Source organism: Polypterus senegalus, chromosome 12 (assembly GCF_016835505.1).
Source record: "Polypterus senegalus isolate Bchr_013 chromosome 12, ASM1683550v1, whole genome shotgun sequence".
Classification (NCBI taxonomy): Eukaryota; Metazoa; Chordata; class Cladistia; order Polypteriformes; family Polypteridae; genus Polypterus; species Polypterus senegalus.
In genome coordinates this window covers 40,008,111-40,027,656 of record NC_053165.1, presented here as the reverse complement: position 1 = coordinate 40,027,656, position 19,546 = coordinate 40,008,111, and the positions used below count along the sequence as shown (strand labels likewise).

Sequence of the window (19,546 nt, the reverse complement as noted above, 5' to 3'; positions counted from 1 at the left end):
TTTGTAATAAGTTGGTTCAAGGGTTTTTGTGTTTTTCCTTGAGAATTTACAATTCAATGGCTGTGTCTGGTTAGCTCAATGAAGGGGGTTGTGAAGACTAGAGCAAGGAGCTTTGGCCAGAAAATAGTTAACCTATATCCTGGTTGTAGCTGTAGGATCAGTAGATGTTTAGCTACCTTTAAAGAAGCTTTAAATCAAAGGATGAGGTAGTATCTGAAGCTAAAGCCATCTTGTGGGAGAGGATTAATGAGGCTATATGGAACGTTTTGGCTAGCCATGTAGAGGTTCATGCAGAATTGTAAACAATTTCTTTTCTGTTGCTTACCTCTGTGCTGTTACACTCCTGAGCACTCAGACATCCTTAAAGGTGTTCCTCAGATGCTTGTTTTACTGGGGCTACATAACAAGGATTTGTGTCAGCATTTGAGTTGTGTTGAGTTTTTTAGAGCCAAAAGAGTGCCAGACTTTCACCAGATTATACTCAAGACATTATACCGATTTTGAACTATAAGAACTGTTAAGAACTATACTGTTCTTCCTGTCTATCTTACACATTCAAGTATGACTCAATTATTAATTTTATTTGTTGGAAGCTTTTTACAATTCTCCAACATTCAGAAAAATGTTTCAAAGTTGAAGGTAGTTGTCCAAATTTACTGACAACTTTTTTGGACAGAGCCTGTAGTGTGAAGTGTATGTATAGTATATGTGATGTTTATGTCTTCAGTGGGATATTGTTCTTGCTATGTATTGGTTACATTAAATGTTGCTTGTATAAAGTTTCAGTATAACCACTCAGTAGTGAGTGGTGTGGCTAGAAATCCATATCACAGTATATTTTGAAAATTTACTCCATACTGTATTTGTATACAGTATACCTTTCGGACTTTTTTTCCAGAAATGTATTTTTCATTAGTTGTGCACACAGATATGCCTGCCCAGTTTAGGCTAGTAAGGAGAAACCTAGGTTTTATGTGTTACTATAACAGATGTTAAGTATTTGATGTAAATATGTTTAATGAAATACACTTTATACAGTACATAGAAACACTTTCATCTATATTTCTGTTATTACTATTATTAGAAACCCCAAGGAAAAAAACTATAGTTTCAAGGTCTAAAAGAGGTAGCATCAATAAATTTAAAAAATAAATATAAAAGTGTAGATGTGTGTGGTGATCTCATTACTGGCAAAGGGAATCATACAAATAAAAATGAAAGCTTATTGGAAATTAAATAACCATTTGCTTAAGTTTAGTGCAGTTTAAAGTAACAAATAACATTAGAGCATACTACCTAATTGATTGCTTCATTTTTATTATACTGGAGTAAAATAGAATGTATTAAGTTGACAGGTATACAGCATAAATGATATACAGCTTGACAACTCTAAAGAAAGCTGCTTTTTTAGACTTGGATAACAATAGCTATGTGGACATTTATACCAGAATAAAACTTAAAAAATAGAAAAAAAAAAGCTAAAACTAAAAATTTTTAAAACTTTAAAAATGCTGATTTTAGATATTCACCTCTCATTATCTAATAAAAATTAGAGCTTCTTTTTCTCTCTCGTTTGCTACTACCACCAACACAGCACAGGACAGAGGTTCTTTCTGTCTCGTCTTCCTGTTAATATCAACTGATCAATCAGGTTTAACTGCACATCACTCTAGGTAATATTCTTAAAAAGGATAGATTTAGGTAATAGTCCATACGCATTGAAGTTGCCTTTAATCCACCAATACATCAATGTAAAATCACATTTCGTGTTTTCTTTTGCATGCACAGAGTTCCATGTTTTGCAGCCTTCCACCTGTTTATCCAAGAAATGGGTCGCGGGGGCAGCATCTTGAGCAGAGATACCCAGACTTCCCTCTCCCTGGCTTCTTCTAGCTCTTCCAGGGGAATCCCGAGGTGTTCCCAGGCCAGCCGTGAGGCATAGTCCCTCCAGCGTGTCCTGGGTCTTCCCTAGGGCCTCCTCCCAGTTAGACATGCCCGGAACACCTCACCAGGGAGGTGTCCAGGAGGCATCCTGATCAGATGTCCAAGCCACCTCATCTGACTCCTCTCAACGTGGAGGAGCAGCGGCTCTACTCTGAGCCCCACCCGGATGACTGAGCTTCTCGCCCTGTCTTTAAGGGAAAGCCCAGACACCCTACGGAGGAAATTCATTTGAGCCGCTTGTATTCGCGATCTTGTTCTTTCGGTCACTACCCACAGCTCATGATCATAGGTGAGGGTAGGAATGTAGATCATCCGGTAAACTGAGAGCTTTGCTTTACGGCTTCGCTCCTTTTTCACCACGATAGACCGATGCAGAGCCCGCATCACTGCGGACGCCGCACAGATCCGTCTGTCGATCTCGCGCTCCATTCTTCCCTCACTCATGAAAAAGACCTTGAGATTCTTGAATTCCTCCACTTGGGGCAGGATCTCGCTCCCAACCCTGAGAGGGCACTCCACCCTTTTCCGGCTGAGGACCATGGTCTCGGATTTGGAGGTGTTGATTTCCATCCCAGCCACTTCACACTCAGCTGCAAACCGATTCAGAGAGAGCTGAAGATCACAGCCTAATGAAGCAAACAGGACAACATCATCTGCAAAAAGCAGTGACCCAATCTAGAGTCCACCAAACCGGATCCCCTCAACTCCCTGGCTGCACCTAGAAATTCTGTCCATAAAAGTTATAAACAGAATCTTTGACAAAGGGCAACCCTGCCGGAGTCCAAGTCTTGCTGGAAACGGGTTCGACTTACTGCCAGCAATGCAGACCAAGCTCTGACACCGATCGTAGAGAGACCGAACTGCCCTTATCAGGGGGTCTTGTACCCCATACTCTCTGAGTACCCTCCACAAGATTTCCCGAAGGACACGGTTGAACGCCTTTTCCAAGTCCACAAAACACATGTTGACTGGTTGGGCAAACTCCCATGCACCCTCTAGGACCCTGCTAAGGGTGTAGAGCTGGTTCACTGTTCCGCTACCAGGACGAAAACTATACTGTTCCTACTGAATCAGAGGTTCAACTATCTGACGGACCCTCCTCTCCAGGACCCCCGGATAGACTTTTCCAGGGAGGCTGAGGAATGTGATCCCTCTGTAGTTGGAGCACACCCTCCGGTCCCCCTTCTTAAAGAAGGGGACCACCACCCCAGTCTACCAATCCAGAGGCACTGTCCCTGATGTCCATGCGATGTTGTAGAGGCGTGTCAACCAAGACAGCCCTACAACATCCAGAGCCTTGAGGAACTCCGGGCATATCTCATCTACCCCCAGGGCCCTGCCACCAAGTAGTTTTTTGACCACCTCTCCTAACTGGAAAGCATGTTAATGGGATTGAGGAAGTCTTCGAAGTACTCCCTCCACCAAACCACAACGTCCCGAGTCGAGGTCAGCAGCGCACCATCCCACCATATACAGTGTTGACAGTGCACTGCTTCCCCCTCCTGAGACAGAGGGTGGTGGACCAGAATCTCCTCAGTCGTTCTCCATGGCCTCCCCAAACTCCTCCCACGCCCGAGTTTTTGCCTCAGCAACCACCGAAGCCACATTCCGATTGGCCTGCCAGTACCTATCAGCTGCCTCCAGAGTCCCACAGGACAAAAGGGTCCTGTAGGACTCCTTCTTCAGCTTGATGGCATCCCTCACCGCCGGTGTCCACCAACGGGTTCAGGGATTGCCACCACGACAGGCACCTACCACCTTCTGGCCACAGCACCGGTCAGCCGCATCAACAATAGAAGCACGAAACATGGCCCATTCGAACTCAATGTCCCCCACCTCCCTCAGGACATGGTCAAGTTCTGTCGGAGGTGAGAGTTGAAGCTACTTCTGACAGGGGACTCTGCCAGACGTTCCCAGCAGACCCTCACAAGACGTTTGGGCCTACCAGGCCTGACCAGCATCCTCCCCACCATCGAAGCCAACCAGGTGGTGATCAGTTGACAGCTCCGCCCCTCTCGTCACCCGAGTGTCCAAGACATGTGGCCGCTGGTCTGATGACACAATCACAAAGTCAATCATCGAACTGAGGCCTAGGGTATCCTGGTGCCAAGTGATCAGAAGCACAGAAGTCCAATAACAAAACACTTCTCGGGTTCAGATCAGGGGGGTCATTCCTCCCAATCACGCCCTTCCAGGTCTCACTGTCATTGCCCACGTGAGCATTGAAGTCTCCCAGCAGAACGAGGGAGTCCCCAGAAAGTATGCCCTCTAGCACCCCCTCCATGGACTCCAAAAAGGGTGGGTACTCCAAACTCCTGTTTGGCGCATACGTGCAAACAACAGTTAGGACCCGCCCCCACCTGAAGGCGGAGGGAGGCTATCCTCTCGTCCACTGGGGTAAACCCCAATGAACAGGCTCCAAGTTGGGGGGCAATAAGTATGCCCACACCTGCTCGGTGCCTCTCACTGCGGGCAACTCCAGAGTGGTAGAGAGTCCAGCCCCTCTCAAGGAGATTGGTTCCAGAGTCCAAGCTGAGCATCGAAGTGAGCCCGACTATATCTAGCCGGAAACCTCTCAACCTCGCGCACTAGCTCATGCTCTTTCCCCTTCAGAGAGGTGACATTCCACGTCCCAAGAGCCAGCTTCTGTAGCCGAGGATCGGACCATCATTGTCCCCGCCTTCGGCCACCACCCAACTCACACTGCACCCGACCTCCTTGGCCCCTCCCATAGGTGGTGAGCCCATGGGAAGGGGGACCCACGTTCCCTCTTTGGGCTGTGCCCAGCCAAGCCCCATGGGTGCAAGCCCGGCCACCAGGCGCTCGCCATCGAGCCCCACCTCCAGGCCTGGCTCCAGAGGGGGGCCCTGGTGACCTGCGTCCAGGCAAGGGAAAACGCCATCCAAAGTTTTCATTCATCATGTTTTGCATGTTATTTTTAAATATGTTTTCGGCTTACTTATAGCATGCCAATAAAACATTTTGTTTTTAAATCTATACTAAAACACTACCATCACTAGTTAAAAAATGTTGGTATTTTATTTAGAGTAGTCAAAGTTTAATGTTTTAAACACATTTGATTCATTTTCCAAGGTGTCTAGCATAATTTTTTGCTTTAATCGACGCCCCCTGCCATCTAGGCCATTATTTTTCAAACTGCGCACTGCAGCCCCAACAAGCTTAACTCTATTAAGAAAATATCTTCCATTTTTAAAGGTTGCCTTTAAGTTGCCTACTTTTTAAATAAGCATTCAAGCACCAGAAAATGTTATTCAGTTGTTACATTAAAGTAATTGTTTATTAATATAGTTATACATGAGAGTGGTGGTCAGTACATAAACAGCTATCCAGTGATATAAAATAAAAGAAAGTGTAAAATGTGGAACTTAATTGGACTCGTATCCTCTTTCCGGTCCACATTCCCTTCTTCCGTGTCCATCACATATACCTACACTAGCAAGCTGCTTCCTCTCCCTCTCTCTCACTCTGATATGGTCATCCAGAGTTTCTGGATTTTTAATTTTAACGAACTTGGGTTTTTGTACCATCATTCTTAGAACACTTTTGGAAATTGTTAGACTATGTCAAAATAATATGGAACGAAGAACTATTGATATTAATAATACACAAATCTAATGTACTTTAGCCTATTCCTGTATCTATTTTTAATGGAAGGATAAAGGTTACCAAAAATTGGCACTTCTATCTGAAACAATAGCTTTCCGATGTTGATTAATATTGATAACACTAAAGTTAGAAGCAGAACTGTGTTTAAAGTTATCAGCTCTGCAACCCAACATTGTCAATAATGACCCTATAAAATATAGCCATGCAACCTACACAATTTATTTTGAGTTATTTTCCTCTTTTGGCCTGAAGTTGTATGTAACGAGTTATTTTTCTGTTTGTTTTCATCTGGATTCATATGTAACTTTATCATTTTTGCAAGTTAAAAATATGGAAATTTTAGATTAAAGTTTATTCCTTAATAAACCATGCTGCTGTTCTAGCATGAAAAAAATTAATTGAAAAAAGCATTTGATGTGCATAAGAAAAACTGAAAGGCATACACAACCACACTTAAACTAATCACTTATTAAAATCCTTAAATGCAGTATTAGATGAAGGGGTGTGAGTTAAGAAATCTCATGTTTCTGTTGTTGTTTTTTTTTTTTTTTGTAAATGTTGGTACTTCAAAACAAAATCAGTACCTTGACAGACTATACCAAAACAAAATGTTGAAAATTACTGGCCTAGAGTGATATTTAATCATATACTGTATGTGTCAGTTGTCTGATGTAGTTAAGCATGTGCATTGATTAATAGGTCTACTATTAGACAAAATTATTAGGCAGCAAAATCTGATCTATGAATATACAACTCGACTTTTATCTATAAATAAAACAAAGCCTAAAGCATTAATTACAGGTATTTATTGCAAAATGGATTGCATCAAACTCTAGACCTAAAAAAAAAAAAAAAATCACATATCAAGGATTTATATGAAAGGCCAAGTTTTTTTGCAGTTTCGTTAAGCAATCAATCAATTAATTAATCAAATCAATTAATTGAGTGACATATTGCAATTAATCATGATTTAAACTTTCGATCACCCGACAGCTTTAATTTTATTATTTGGTTGTAGTGTGATGTATGAGTTTATACTGGTGGGTGGATTTTGAAGCTGGGCTTGGTGTTGATCTGGATTCTAATTTATTATATTAAAGTTAATTGCACATTAGAATGTATATATCATTGTGCTTCCCTTTAATTCTTTGTTGTCATAGTTGAAAATCCGTGTATGATGAGACTAAATACAGTACTTAGGACCCCATGCATTTTATTCTTAGAAGTTTTTTTTATCCACCTATCTTATCTTTACTGAAGGCATGGTTATCTGCTACTGAGGCTGTAGTGCCAGTTGGTATATTGCAAGATCAAGTATCCTGTGACTGAATTCTTTACTTTAAAACATTAGTACACACTAGACGAGAACAGGCCATTGAGCCCAACAAAGCTTGCCAGTCCTATCCACTTATTTCTTCAACAAAAACATCAAGTCGAGTTTTGAAAGTCCCGAAAGTCTTGCTGTCTACCACACTACTTAGTAGCTTATTCCAAGTGTCTATGGTTCTTTGTGTAAAGAAAAACTTCCTAATGTTTGTGCGAAATTTACCCTTAATAAGTTTCCAACTGTGTCCCCATGTTCTTGATGAACTCCTTTTAAAATAAGTCTTGATACACTGTACTAATTCTCTTCATAATTTTAAACACTTCAGTCATGTCGCCTCTTAATCTTTTTTTGTTTAAACTGTATAGGATCAGCTCTTTTAATCTTTCCTCATAATTCAACCCTTGCAGCCCTGGAATCAGCCTAGTCGCTCTTCTCTGGACCTTTTCTAGCGCTGCTATGTCCTTTTTGTAGCCTGGAGACCAAAACTGCACACAGTACTCAAGATGAGGCCTCACCAGTGTGTTATAAAGGTTGAGCATAACCTCTTTGGACTTGTACTCCACACATCGTGCTATATAACCTAACATTCTGTTTGCCTTTTTAATGGCTTTTGAACACTGTCAGGAAGTCGATAGATTAGAGTCCACTATGACTCCTAAATCATTCTCATAAGGTGTACTTTCGATTTTCCGACCACCCATTGTGTATTCAAACGTAACATTTTTACTTCCTATGTGTAATACTTTACTGACATTAAATTTCATCTGCCCAAGCCTGTATGCTGTATACATCATCTGCAGACTTAACCAGCTTGTTACTTATATTCCTGTCTAAATCATTTACTGTGTGTGTGTGTACACATATACATACAGTGGTGTGAAAAACTATTTGCCCCCTTCCTGATTTCTTATTCTTTTGCATGTTTGTCACACAAAATGTTTCTGATCATCAAACACATTTAACCATTAGTCAAATATAACACAAGTAAACACAAAATGCTGTTTTTAAATGATGGTTTTTATTATTTAGGGAGAAAAAATCCAAACCTACATGGCCCTGTGTGAAAAAGTAATTGCCCCCCTGTTAAAAAATAACCTAACTGTGGTGTATCACACCCGAGTTCAATTTCCGTAGCCATCCCTAGGCCCGATTACTGCCACACCTGTTTCAATCAAGAAATCACTTAAATAGGAGCTGCCTGACACAGAGAAGTAGACCAAAAGCACCTCAAAAGCTAGACATCATGCCAAGATCCAAAGAAATTCAGGAACAAATGAGAACAGAAGTAATTGAGATCTATCAGTCTGGTAAAGGTTATAAAGCCATTTCTAAAGCTTTGGGACTCCAGCGAACCACAGTGAGAGCCATTATCCACAAATGGCAAAAACATGGAACAGTTTTGAACCTTCCCAGGAGTGGCCGGCCGACCAAAATTACCCCAAGAGCGCAGAGACGACTCATCCGAGAGGTCACAAAAGACCCCAGGACAATGTCTAAAGAACTGCAGGCCTCACTTGCCTCAATTAAGGTCAGCGTTCACGACTCCACCATAAGAAAGAGACTGGGCAAAAACGGCCTGCATGGCAGATTTCCAAGACGCAAACCACTGTTAAGCAAAAGAACATTAGGGCTCGTCTCAATTTTGCTAAGAAACATCTCAATGATTGCCAAGACTTTTGGGAAAATACCTTGTGGACTGATGAGACAAAAGTTGAACTTTTTGGAAGGCAAATGTCCCGTTACATCTGGAGTAAAAGGAACACAGCATTTCAGAAAAAGAACATCATCCCAACAGTAAAATATGGTGGTGGTAGTGTGATGGTCTGGGGTTGTTTTGCTGTTTCAGGACCTGGAAGGCTTTCTGTGATAGATGGAACCATGAATTCTACTGTCTACCAAAAAATCCTGAAGGAGAATGTCCGGCCATCTGTTCGTCAACTCAAGCTGAAGCGATCTTGGGTACTGCAACAGGACAATGACCCAAAACACACCAGCCAATCCACCTCTGAATGCTGAAGAAAAACAAAATGACTTTGGAGTGGCCTAGTCAAAGTCCTGACCTGAATCCAATTGAGATGCTATGGCATGACCTTAAAAAGGCGGTTCATGCTAGAAAACCCTCAAATAAAGCTGAATTACAACAATTCTGCAAAGATGAGTGGGCCAAAATTCCTCCAGAGCGCTGTAAAAGACTCATTGCAAGTTATCGCAAACACTTGATTGCAGTTATTGCTGCTAAGGGTGGCCCAACCAGTTATTAGGTTCAGGGGGCAATTACTTTTTCACACAGGGCCATGTAGGTTTGGATTTTTTTTCTCCCTAAATAAATAAAATCATCATTTAAAAACTGCATTTTGTGTTTACTTGTGTTATATTTGACTAATGGTTAAATGTGTTTGATGATCAGAAACATTTTGTGTGACAAACATGCAAAAGAATAAGAAATCAGGAAGGGGAGAAATAGTTTTTCACACCACTGTGTGTGTGTGTGTGTATATGTATATATGTGTATATATATATATATATATATATATATATATATATATATATATATATATATATATATATACATACATACATATACACACACACAGTGGTGTGAAAAACTACTTGTCCCCTTCCTGATATATATATATATATATAGCAGCGACCCCAGCACTGACCCGTGTGGAACACCACTCTTGACATCGGCCAGTTCTGATGAGGTTCCTCACACTATCACCCTCTGCTTCCTGTGTCTGAGCCAATTCTGCACCCATCTAAAAACATCACCCTGAACTCCCACTCTTTTAATTTGATGTCCAACCTCTCATGTGGCACCTTATCAAATGCTTTATTGAATGTCCAGATAAATATCATATGTTCCACTTTGATCGTATCCTTTTGTTGCCTCCTCATAGAATTCCAACATGTTAGTAAAACACGACCTCCCTCTTCTGAACCCCTGCTGACTGTTCAGAATAACTCCTGTCCTTGCCATGTGTTGCTCAATCTTATCCTTAATAATTCCTTCCATTAATTTTCCTGTGATGCATGTTAAACTTACTGGCCTATAGTTGCTTGGCTCTGCCCTGTCACCCTTTTTATATAATGGGATGATATTTGCCATTTTCCAGTCCTGAATCTCTTCAGTGTGCAGTGACTTCCTAAAAATATGTTGTTATATTTGAAAAATTTTATCCTGATGTATTTGCCTGTTGATACACTTGTTCTGTACTGTTTATTGCACTTTGTCTTTTGTGTACTAATCTAGGCCTTACTGCAGCTTTCTCACGAAAACAATTTTGCAATGAATGTTTATGGAAAAACAAAAGGAAGAACTGGTTTAAAAGTTGTAGTGAAAGCAATAAATCAAGGCACTGGTCATTTTGACGGACAGCTGAAAGAGCTTTCAGATGAAATACAAATCCAGGTAAGTATGGTAGTTAATTGTTTTGGTAATGGGTTTAGAGCAAGAGTTCCCAGCATATTTCGTCCGCAGACGCCTTTACCAAAAACTTTTAAATCCGTCGACCCCCTAGTCATTTACTTTACTTACTCAAATTAATAAATTTATACAGTACTCGATATTAAATATTTTACTAGATATCAAACTTTTCATTGTAATCACTTGTAATTTATGATTGAAAAAGATTAACACTAGAATTACCAGAGCCTACGAAAAAACTCGTAAATCCGTCCCACCTTAAATCGCTTCTTAAAACCGTTCTCATCTCTCCACCAGCGTCTTTTGTTAATCTAAATGTGCTGATAAAAGAAAAGCTGCAAGTAGCCGACTATTCCATCCCCCCACCGACTTAGAACGTGCACAAACTTCTCCCAGCTCATGCCTTGATTGATTTTCTGGGAGTGAAGGGGAGTTTTAGAGTGGTAATAATAGATCGTTGTTTGGAACACACACATTTCATGTCTGTTCCGTTTCTACAGTACTCTGTGTAAACACATTGTTAAAACAGAAACGTTTTATATATTCTAGTAGTAGATGACAAAATGTAGGCATAAACTATATAATGTATGAAGCCTGAAGTCCAAATATTAAAGAAATATTTTCACAGAAGGTACAAATCTAACACAATTGCGCTTTTATTCAAAAATATAACTGCAGAAACAAAAAGCCGCCTTAACATGCGACATTGACACTTGTTTATTATGACTGCCTTTGTAGCGCAATGGAATCAGCTGCCGACTGGGAATCAAAAGGTCGCGAGTTTGATCCTGCACCACTCTGTTTTGAGAAATAAACTGCTCTTAGTCTTACTATTTTAGAATAAACACATACATTTGATTTCAGTCTGTAACAGCCGGTGTAATTTATGATACTTGTAAAGGTTTGCTTTTTTATTTTTAGTTTTTATTAGTCAGTTTTATTATCTCGGCCGTGTTCACGAGCCCAAACACACCCCACCCCCGCATCTGATACTGCTGTTTTCACATGAACGCGCTATAACAGAGGTAAACTCAGCTCCCTTCTACATCGGAGCAAGAATGCACATACCATTGCTTGCATACTAAAGTGTCAGCAGGCACTTTTCGTGGCATTACACACATTTTTGAGCATGCCCTCTGCACACTACTTGTGACTTTAGGCTTTAGGAAGTAAGTAAATAAATTAAAGGTAAATCGTGTCATAAAATGATTTCTTCAAAACGTCACATATATTTGTCTTTCTTTTTTTAAAATGTGCGTTGATCACCGCCAGCATGTTGTAGCATACGGCATCTGGCCACCTGCATGTTCTTGCGTGCACTGAATAAGAGACAAATATACAGTCTGACTGAGAGAATCAGACTGAAAAAAAGCAAACATTTAGAAATGCCATACTTTTACAGCTGATCGGACGCTGTACGTTTTCAAATAATATTGCATTTGTGCGATGATGTTTTCACATATATTGTCTCTTTCTTTCAGGTGTGTAATAGAAACCACAGCATAGAGAGAGAAATTAAGTCCTCAAAGCTATAACCAGAAGTGTATCAGCTACAATTGCTAAATTATTTTTACAGATTAGGCAAGCTGCTAGAAAGTGTTTGTAAGTTAAAAGGTAATTAATGTGTATTGCAAGTATAGTAAAGCAAATTTTTTTATAGTTTTTTGGCAATGCTTAAAAATTGACTTGGTGGCTTCCAACATACAGAACACTGAGAATTATCTGTCCTTGGTGATTCCTCAAGTTTTATCATTTAAATGCAATATATAGAATAGATAAAAGTGAGCACATTGAAAAACTGATCTCACATTCATCTTTAAAGTTTTGATAGTTAAAGTTGTATGCTGCTCTGAAGATCATTATTTAGTGTTTGCCAGATGTTGTTTTTTTTTCTTTCTTTAAAAGTCCTGACACTTTTCCCTGACCTTTTATAACTACTTGTTTTCTTTGAGTCCAAACAATGCCCTGAGCTCATCAAGGTAGCCTCAATATATTTTTCATCAGATGAGTCAATTATTTCAGGGATGACTTTTCAGGTGGTCAGATTACAGTCTATTGCCCTACTGCCCATATTGCTGCTTTTTTTATGAAAGGTAAACAACTTTATTTTAACCATGACCTCAATAGTCAGGACAAACAAATAAAGAATAGGCAATTATAAAACTAAATGGAGCAGATACATTTTGTTTGCTATTTTTGCTGGAAAATGTGTGACATGTAATATAAGAACATGTGACATGTTCATGTAATGAGAATTGGGAAGTTTTGTGTGGAGAAGTGATCTCTATGCAATTGTATTGTTTTAGCCCATTTTACATGTTTTCTATGGCTGATATATTTTTGTAATTCTGGCAGTAATTCTGGGTCTTGGTCCACTGTCAGATTTTGCATATTTTGTAACATTTCACTTCCTTTAGACATTCAAGTGTTCAGACTTTTTGAAGGAGCACCAACTGTTCTTTGCCTTGTCAGGAGTGTTTTAGGAGCATATGTTTAAAGGATTTTGTGAACATATACAAAGACTGGGGATTGTATCTGTATTTTTTAATGTTTTAAAGTTAAAATCCTTTGATTTTTCTTTCAATGCATTCTTTTTACGCTGATGTAAGGTTGACATGGTTATGGAACTGCAGGTGTTTGGTTCCCATTTTCTGATGATTATTGATTTTTCTCAATTGCTCTTCTCATAAATAAATAGGACAGAAGCTAATAACATGCTTCTCTGATAACAGGTTTTTGAGAAGCTCCATTTACTGAAGCCTCATGTGGAGGCAGAGGAGATACTTATGTCACCCAACTCTTTCTTAAGACTACAGACAAATAGGTAAGAGGCTGTAAGAGGGTGGCGTATCTTTCATTTTAATTTTTGTAAGTCCGACATGTAGTCAGCAAAGCAGGGTAAAGTTATTTTAAGGCTCATCTTTTACAGTATGCCTAGTTTTCACTCCTATTGCTTAGATCACAGACACTCAAACCAAGCATTTGTTTGGGACACCACGGCAGTTGTGGGCAACAGTGTTTAGTTGACAGCCGTGGAACACTTTTTTGAATAATGTTGTTAAACTCATGGAACTCTGTAGCTTGAAGACCATACCTAAGAAACAGAGCTGACTGCAATACAACCAGTGCAGCACCATTTACTGAGTGATGTGAGTGGATGTCTTTTTTGCTACTTATGAAAGCAGTTCTATTCCAGGGAGAATTTGTTTATGTATTGTTTTCAATCATTTCAGCTATTCAGTTTTTTCTTTCTATTTTGCTTTTTAGGGATGGTGTTGCTTCTATGAGTTACAAAGCATTAGAATGTCCAGACAAGGCCCCTATAGTTCATGTGGATGAGAAGGGTACAGTTGCTTCCAGTTCTCTCACAGGTGTGTCCAGCTTAGAGGTGAACTCCCAAGAAGCATTTGGTGTGAACCAAACTATTATTGTTGCTGTGAAGGTAACTTTTTATTGACTTTTGATTTATCCCTTTAAGTAAGATTAAAATTAAATTAGTTAGATTAGTGTCAAAAAGTGAGTGACGCACAGCCTCAAGGTTTCTGGTTTAGTCCACATTAGTTACTCACCGTGGGAACATGAGTGTGTCACATAACCTGCCAGTGTTAAAACTAAAAGCAGTGGGTCATTGGTAAATATGAAACTGGGGAAAAAAAATGCAAAGACCATGAGAATTAAACTTAACATATTTTTATTATATACAATAATTTCCACAGATTAACAAATGTACAGTATACTGTATATAACATAAACCAAAAGAAATCCACACGCCTGAATGAGAGGTTATATAATGGATAGAAGTTTACTTTTTCAAGAATGATTTGGTTGCACTAATCTTTTAGGAACTGATGATAAATCCTAAACTGTGTGTAGTGATTGTATGTGAGTGATATGATTTTTTTCTGTAGTATTTTTTTCCACCTTGAAAGTAAAACTGTCTTCTATGCCAACAATACCCGAAACCTGAGAAAATGTGAAACCACCAAAAGGTTTGATCAACGCTATTGGCCCATAAACCAAGACCCCATTAATCACTGTATCTAGTTAAAGTGTTTGTGTGTGTTACACTTCATTTTTCATACTCTTAAATTTGCAATCATTTATTGGTATACTGGTCTCGTATGTTGAAGTGTGGTTAAGAGTAATAAATAAAATTAAATCATTTATCAAAGATGCTGAAGTGATTCCTGAAACAGCATTTTTATGCCTACATCAGTAGGGCATAAGTTGATTGGCTTTCTTGTGAGGAAACATCCTGCAGCATGCTTTGAACAAAATTAAGGAATTTTGTAAATCATATCACATAGTGTATGGAGTTAATTCTGATGGTACAAAGAGAATAGACATTTTTAAGAATAATGTTAATAGTTTGCCCCATTTTGTTTACTGTCTGTTTATTTTAATTCAGGCAAATTAAGCCATATATAAACAGTAAATGATCTACATAAAAAAAAAAAAAGATTAAATAAGTTTTCATGGTTCAGTGAAACAATGGTGACGTTAATCTAGTTCACAGCAGGCTGCATATTAGAAAAAACAGCGTGATGTCTAAATGTTTGATTAGTTTCATTTGACAGGAAAAAGACCTTGAGCAATCAAAATCTTTTTTTAATGTAGGTTGATTCGTTTTCATTGTTCCGTCTTTGATAGTTTTCCTACCTTTTCTGATCATTTTGCATGTTTTCTAGGTGGCTCCTGTTTCTTATCTGAGGATTAGCACAAGTCCTACTCTTTACACTGCTAACAAAGAACTGCTGTCTGCCATTCCTTTGGGAGCAACACTCACTTTTACAGCTCACTTCCATGACAGTGCTGGGGACAGCTTCCATGCTCACAATTCAATGCTCACATTTGCTACTAACAGGTAAATTCAGTCTAGATAGCCTTCTGACTATTTTTGAATCACCAGCATGTTTGCTGCCAACATGAATGCTTCTACTGTCCTCCTGTCACTGTTACTTAAATAATATTCTCTTGCTTTGATCTTGTTGAGTTATTGTTCTTTTCCGATACTTTCCTGATGTAACCTATTACTTGCTTTTAAATGTAGCAACTTTAGTAAGTAGCATTGTCCGCATTGTTATAATTAAAAATTTTACCCTCTATGACACATTACTTATAACCAGTATATTCTGTAAGGGTTATATAAAGATTATTATTTTTTTATATTTGGAGGAAGGACCTAAGATATATAGGCCCCTCCAAGAACTGGACTCCAACTATGTGTTACAGTAAAATAAATTTGATGGAAAGGAAGAGAAGAAAAATTACATGCATACATGACAAGCATACCAGTCTTTTTTCAGTATAGAAAGCAACCATAAATCCAGCACCTCTTAAAATGGACCAGCATGTTCCAGAATTACATTTTACCAGTTTCAAACTTCTTTCAAATGCCTTATCCTAAACTTTAACGCTATTGCTCACCATGTAGCGTATAGTTTCCAGAGAGAGTTTGTTTTATACCATTTACATCTTTAAGCATAACTGTTCCCTTTCCAGGTTGAATCAATATACTTTAACCAGTTTTCACCTATAATGTTAGCCCAATTAATCTACAGATCAGCCGTTTCCTTTTTGATCTGTGTTTTAACAATTCAGTACCTCAGTGCATTTTTACTAAATGGTTTCCAGAGTGGTACACCAGACTGTATTTAAGATTAGCCTTTAATATTTGATACAAATAGAGACAGAGACAAATGTGGTCTTTTCACAGATGTTAAAGGCAATTACCATATCCATCCATTCATTTTCCAACCCGTTGAATCCGAACACAGGGTCACGGGGGGTCTGCTGGAGTCAATCCCAGCCAACACAGGGCGCAAGGCAGGAATCAATCCCACACACCAAGCACACATTAGGGACAATTTAGAATTGCCAATTCACCTAACCTGAATGTCTTTGGACAGTGGGAGGAAACCGGAGTACCCAGAGGAAACCCACGCAGACACTGGGAGAACATGCAAAATCCATGCAGGGAGGCCCAGCAAGCGAACCCGAGTCTCCTAACTGCGAGGCAGAAACGCTACCACTGCGCCACCATGCCGCCCAATTACCATATCTAACACAAATTAAAATCAATTACAAAAGTTGTTTTTTTAATTATTCAAACATTTTATACCTTCTGACATTGTATAATCTGTGTTTTTCATTCTCATCATATATTTTTGGTATATTTTGGGTAAAAACTAAAAATGGTAGCAACAACACTTCGGTCAAGATCCACATGTTTGTAGCCATTTAAAAATAACTAGTAGGATGAATAATTGATTAATAAGCAATTATTTTTGCCATTAGTACATCATAAGCACAAAGTATTTCTTACAGTGATAGAGTGTTTTATTTGTCCCCAGGGGGAAATTTGCCTTTTTACATAAGCTCTTTAAATAAATAAATACATAAATAGGTAGATAAATAAATAAATGTGCATACAGACTTTGGTCTGAACACACACTAGGACTATAAAGCAAGAAAATACAAAAGAAAAAGGTTCTGACTTGGCAGTCCCGGTCCCAGTGAGGCATTATACAGATGTATTTCTCTTGGTATAAAGGAGCTTCCTCAGGGGATCCAGAATGTGTCCTATAACTGTGTTTGTCCTTTCACTTGTTTATTCATTAAGCCTTTCTTGAAGTGATTTTACCAGCCCAGCACACCAAAGCATCAAAAATCGCACTGGCTATCACAGAGTCAGAAGATGTGAAGGATGTCATTTCCCATATTAAATTAACACAGTCTATTAAGGAAAAAAGAGACTGCATTGCCCTTTCTTATATACTGTAGTTCCTCTGTGTTCCAAAGCCATTCCAACCTTTAATTAATGTGGACCCCCCAAGTACTTGTAGGAGTGGAGCACTTCTGCATCCACTCCTTGAATAGTGACCGGACACAGAGGCTCTTTAGTTTGGCAAAAGTCAATAACTAGTTCCTTGGTTTTGTTAATGTTAAGATGCAGACATTTCTTTTTGCACCAAGATACAAACCTCTTCTCCACTTGACTCCTATACTCTATCTAATCCCTTGTATCAATACACCCCATAAATGCAGAATCATCTAAGAATGTCTGCAAGTGACATGACCTGGTTTTATATTTGTAGTCTTAGCTGTACAGAGTGAAAAGAAAAGGAGACAGGACTGTTCCTTGTAGAGGTCCAGTGTTGTTCACATTTGTATCAGAACCACAGTTGTTGATTCTCCCAAACTATAGTCTGCCTGACAGATCGTTCTTTATCCAGAGCACCATAGGCACATCTGCGTTTTGTTCAGTTGAGAAAAAGCCTTGGGGAGCAACAATATTTATTTATTTAGTATGTTTTGTTACAAATGATGTAGCTTAAAGTGCTTTACAAGATGAAGAAAGAAAAAATATAAAAATAAAATTAGGCAATACTAATTAACAATGAATAAGGTAAGGTCTGATTGCCATGGAGGACAGAAAAAAACAAAAAAAAAACTCCAGAGGGCTGGAGAAAAAAAAAAACAAAATCTGCAGAGGTTCCGAGGCCACGAGACCACCCAGCCCCCACTAGGAATTCTAGCTAACATAAATGATCTAAATCAGTTCTCATGGTTTTCAGGCTTCACGTGGAAGAGTTAGACGATGTTGATCATATGGACCTCTAGCCTTAAATCCATCAATGTAGGGACTGCACAATGCTTTGATCAGGTGGTGGTGACGAGTGCCGTTTCTTCGCTGTCAAGTCTCACCATCTTTGCAGCATCATTATGTTAATTCCTGTAGCTGCTTCTTGTTGCTCAATGTAATTAATTGCAGTTTCTAGAGCCTTAACTCCGTCACCCATATAGTCAACATCCGTACGAGTGTATACTGTTTACTACAGCATTGTGATTGCGTGTGTGTGTGTTTGTGCTGTGACGTGCGAGTCCCCGTCTTGCACCTGAAAACACCAGCTTTATTAAGATTGAAACAGCAACAGCGTGGTTATTTATCAGATCTGCCATTCTCCTATACACAGACACAGCAGTAAGGCAGGGTCGGGGGAAAGTAATACTATGCCCTGCACATTTAGAATGTTCCTTGTTCCTTGTATCACCCATTGACGGCAGGTACTTATAGCATGTCCGTGATCTTTTCGGATTCGCTTTTTTGGCAAACTGCTACAGCGCTGGGAGACTGATTGCTTTGGGACGCTCTTCCGTGTGTCGTCCTGTTGGGTGGAATCCCACAAGAGTTTAGAAACTCACTCACACCAGCCATGATTCTTTTCAAAGGTAAAGTGCAGGTTAATTTGCTTTATGTATTTTTACTTTATATTTTGTATTAATCATTTTTATATGAATAGTTTTGGGTTGTGGAACAAATCATCTGAGTTTCCATTATTTCTTATTGGGAAATTCGCATTGATATACTGTACAAGTGCTTTGGACTGCGAGCACATTTCCAGAACAAATTATGCTTGCAAACAGAGGTTCCACTGTCATTAGCTGCAGTAGAGCTGGGAGCAACAAAAAATAGACATACTGTACGTTCATGCTCGCAACTTGCAGTTCTTGTTGCCAATTGTTGCGTTTTTTGTTTTTTTTTTGCTTTTTTTTGTTTTTTTTGCGGTGGGATGTCGGATAATACAAAATGTTGGATAAGCGAAGATAGGATAAGCTTTTATTTATTTGCACTTTATTTATTTTCTGAAATATTCCTACATATAGGAAAGACCAACATGTATAAACTTGGAAATAGATTTATCAAAGTCATAACAAAACTGTCCAAGCGCAAAACATCTTAGATACAAAGCAACCTGCTAAAGAAACCATTCCTAATAAATCCAGTTGAAAATTACTGTGCATCTTGCATCCCATAGTACATGCATAATACTACTAAATCTGATAGAGGAAATCTGTCTTTTAACGTATTTTACCAACCAAAGTTCTGAACGATAAATGGTTGTAAAACTCCATTTAGCTTTTTGACTCACTGAAAAAACACACAGTACTTAACTCTCCTAAAGTAGACCTCAGTCTTCAAAACTCAAATGTACTACTTTAAGATTAGAGTTGAGAAGTTACCTTCTAAAACTATAGTAGATGAATATCTCAAAAGTGTTGCATAATAAATACTGTAAGAATCTGAAAAGTAAATGTATGATTCATTCCTCAAGAAATATTTTAAAAAAGAAAAAAAAAACAGTTCTCTTCATGCAAGTGGACATCAGCAGCTTGTTTAATAAAAATAAAGGGGTGAGAAATTAACAGCATATAAGGAT

At 38.9% G+C, this 19,546-nt stretch overlaps 1 protein-coding gene across 1 annotated transcript in view; it reads left to right on the top strand.

Moving 5' to 3' along the window:
• Positions 1-19,546, top strand: part of nup210 (nucleoporin 210) — a 232,127-nt gene that overhangs the window by 159,841 nt on the left and 52,740 nt on the right. The window contains exons 28-31 of the mRNA XM_039770930.1: positions 10,152-10,310; positions 13,058-13,149; positions 13,593-13,767; positions 15,014-15,189. Coding sequence (XP_039626864.1) covers positions 10,152-10,310; positions 13,058-13,149; positions 13,593-13,767; positions 15,014-15,189 — 602 coding nt within the window. The remainder of the gene's footprint in view (positions 1-10,151; positions 10,311-13,057; positions 13,150-13,592; positions 13,768-15,013; positions 15,190-19,546) is intronic.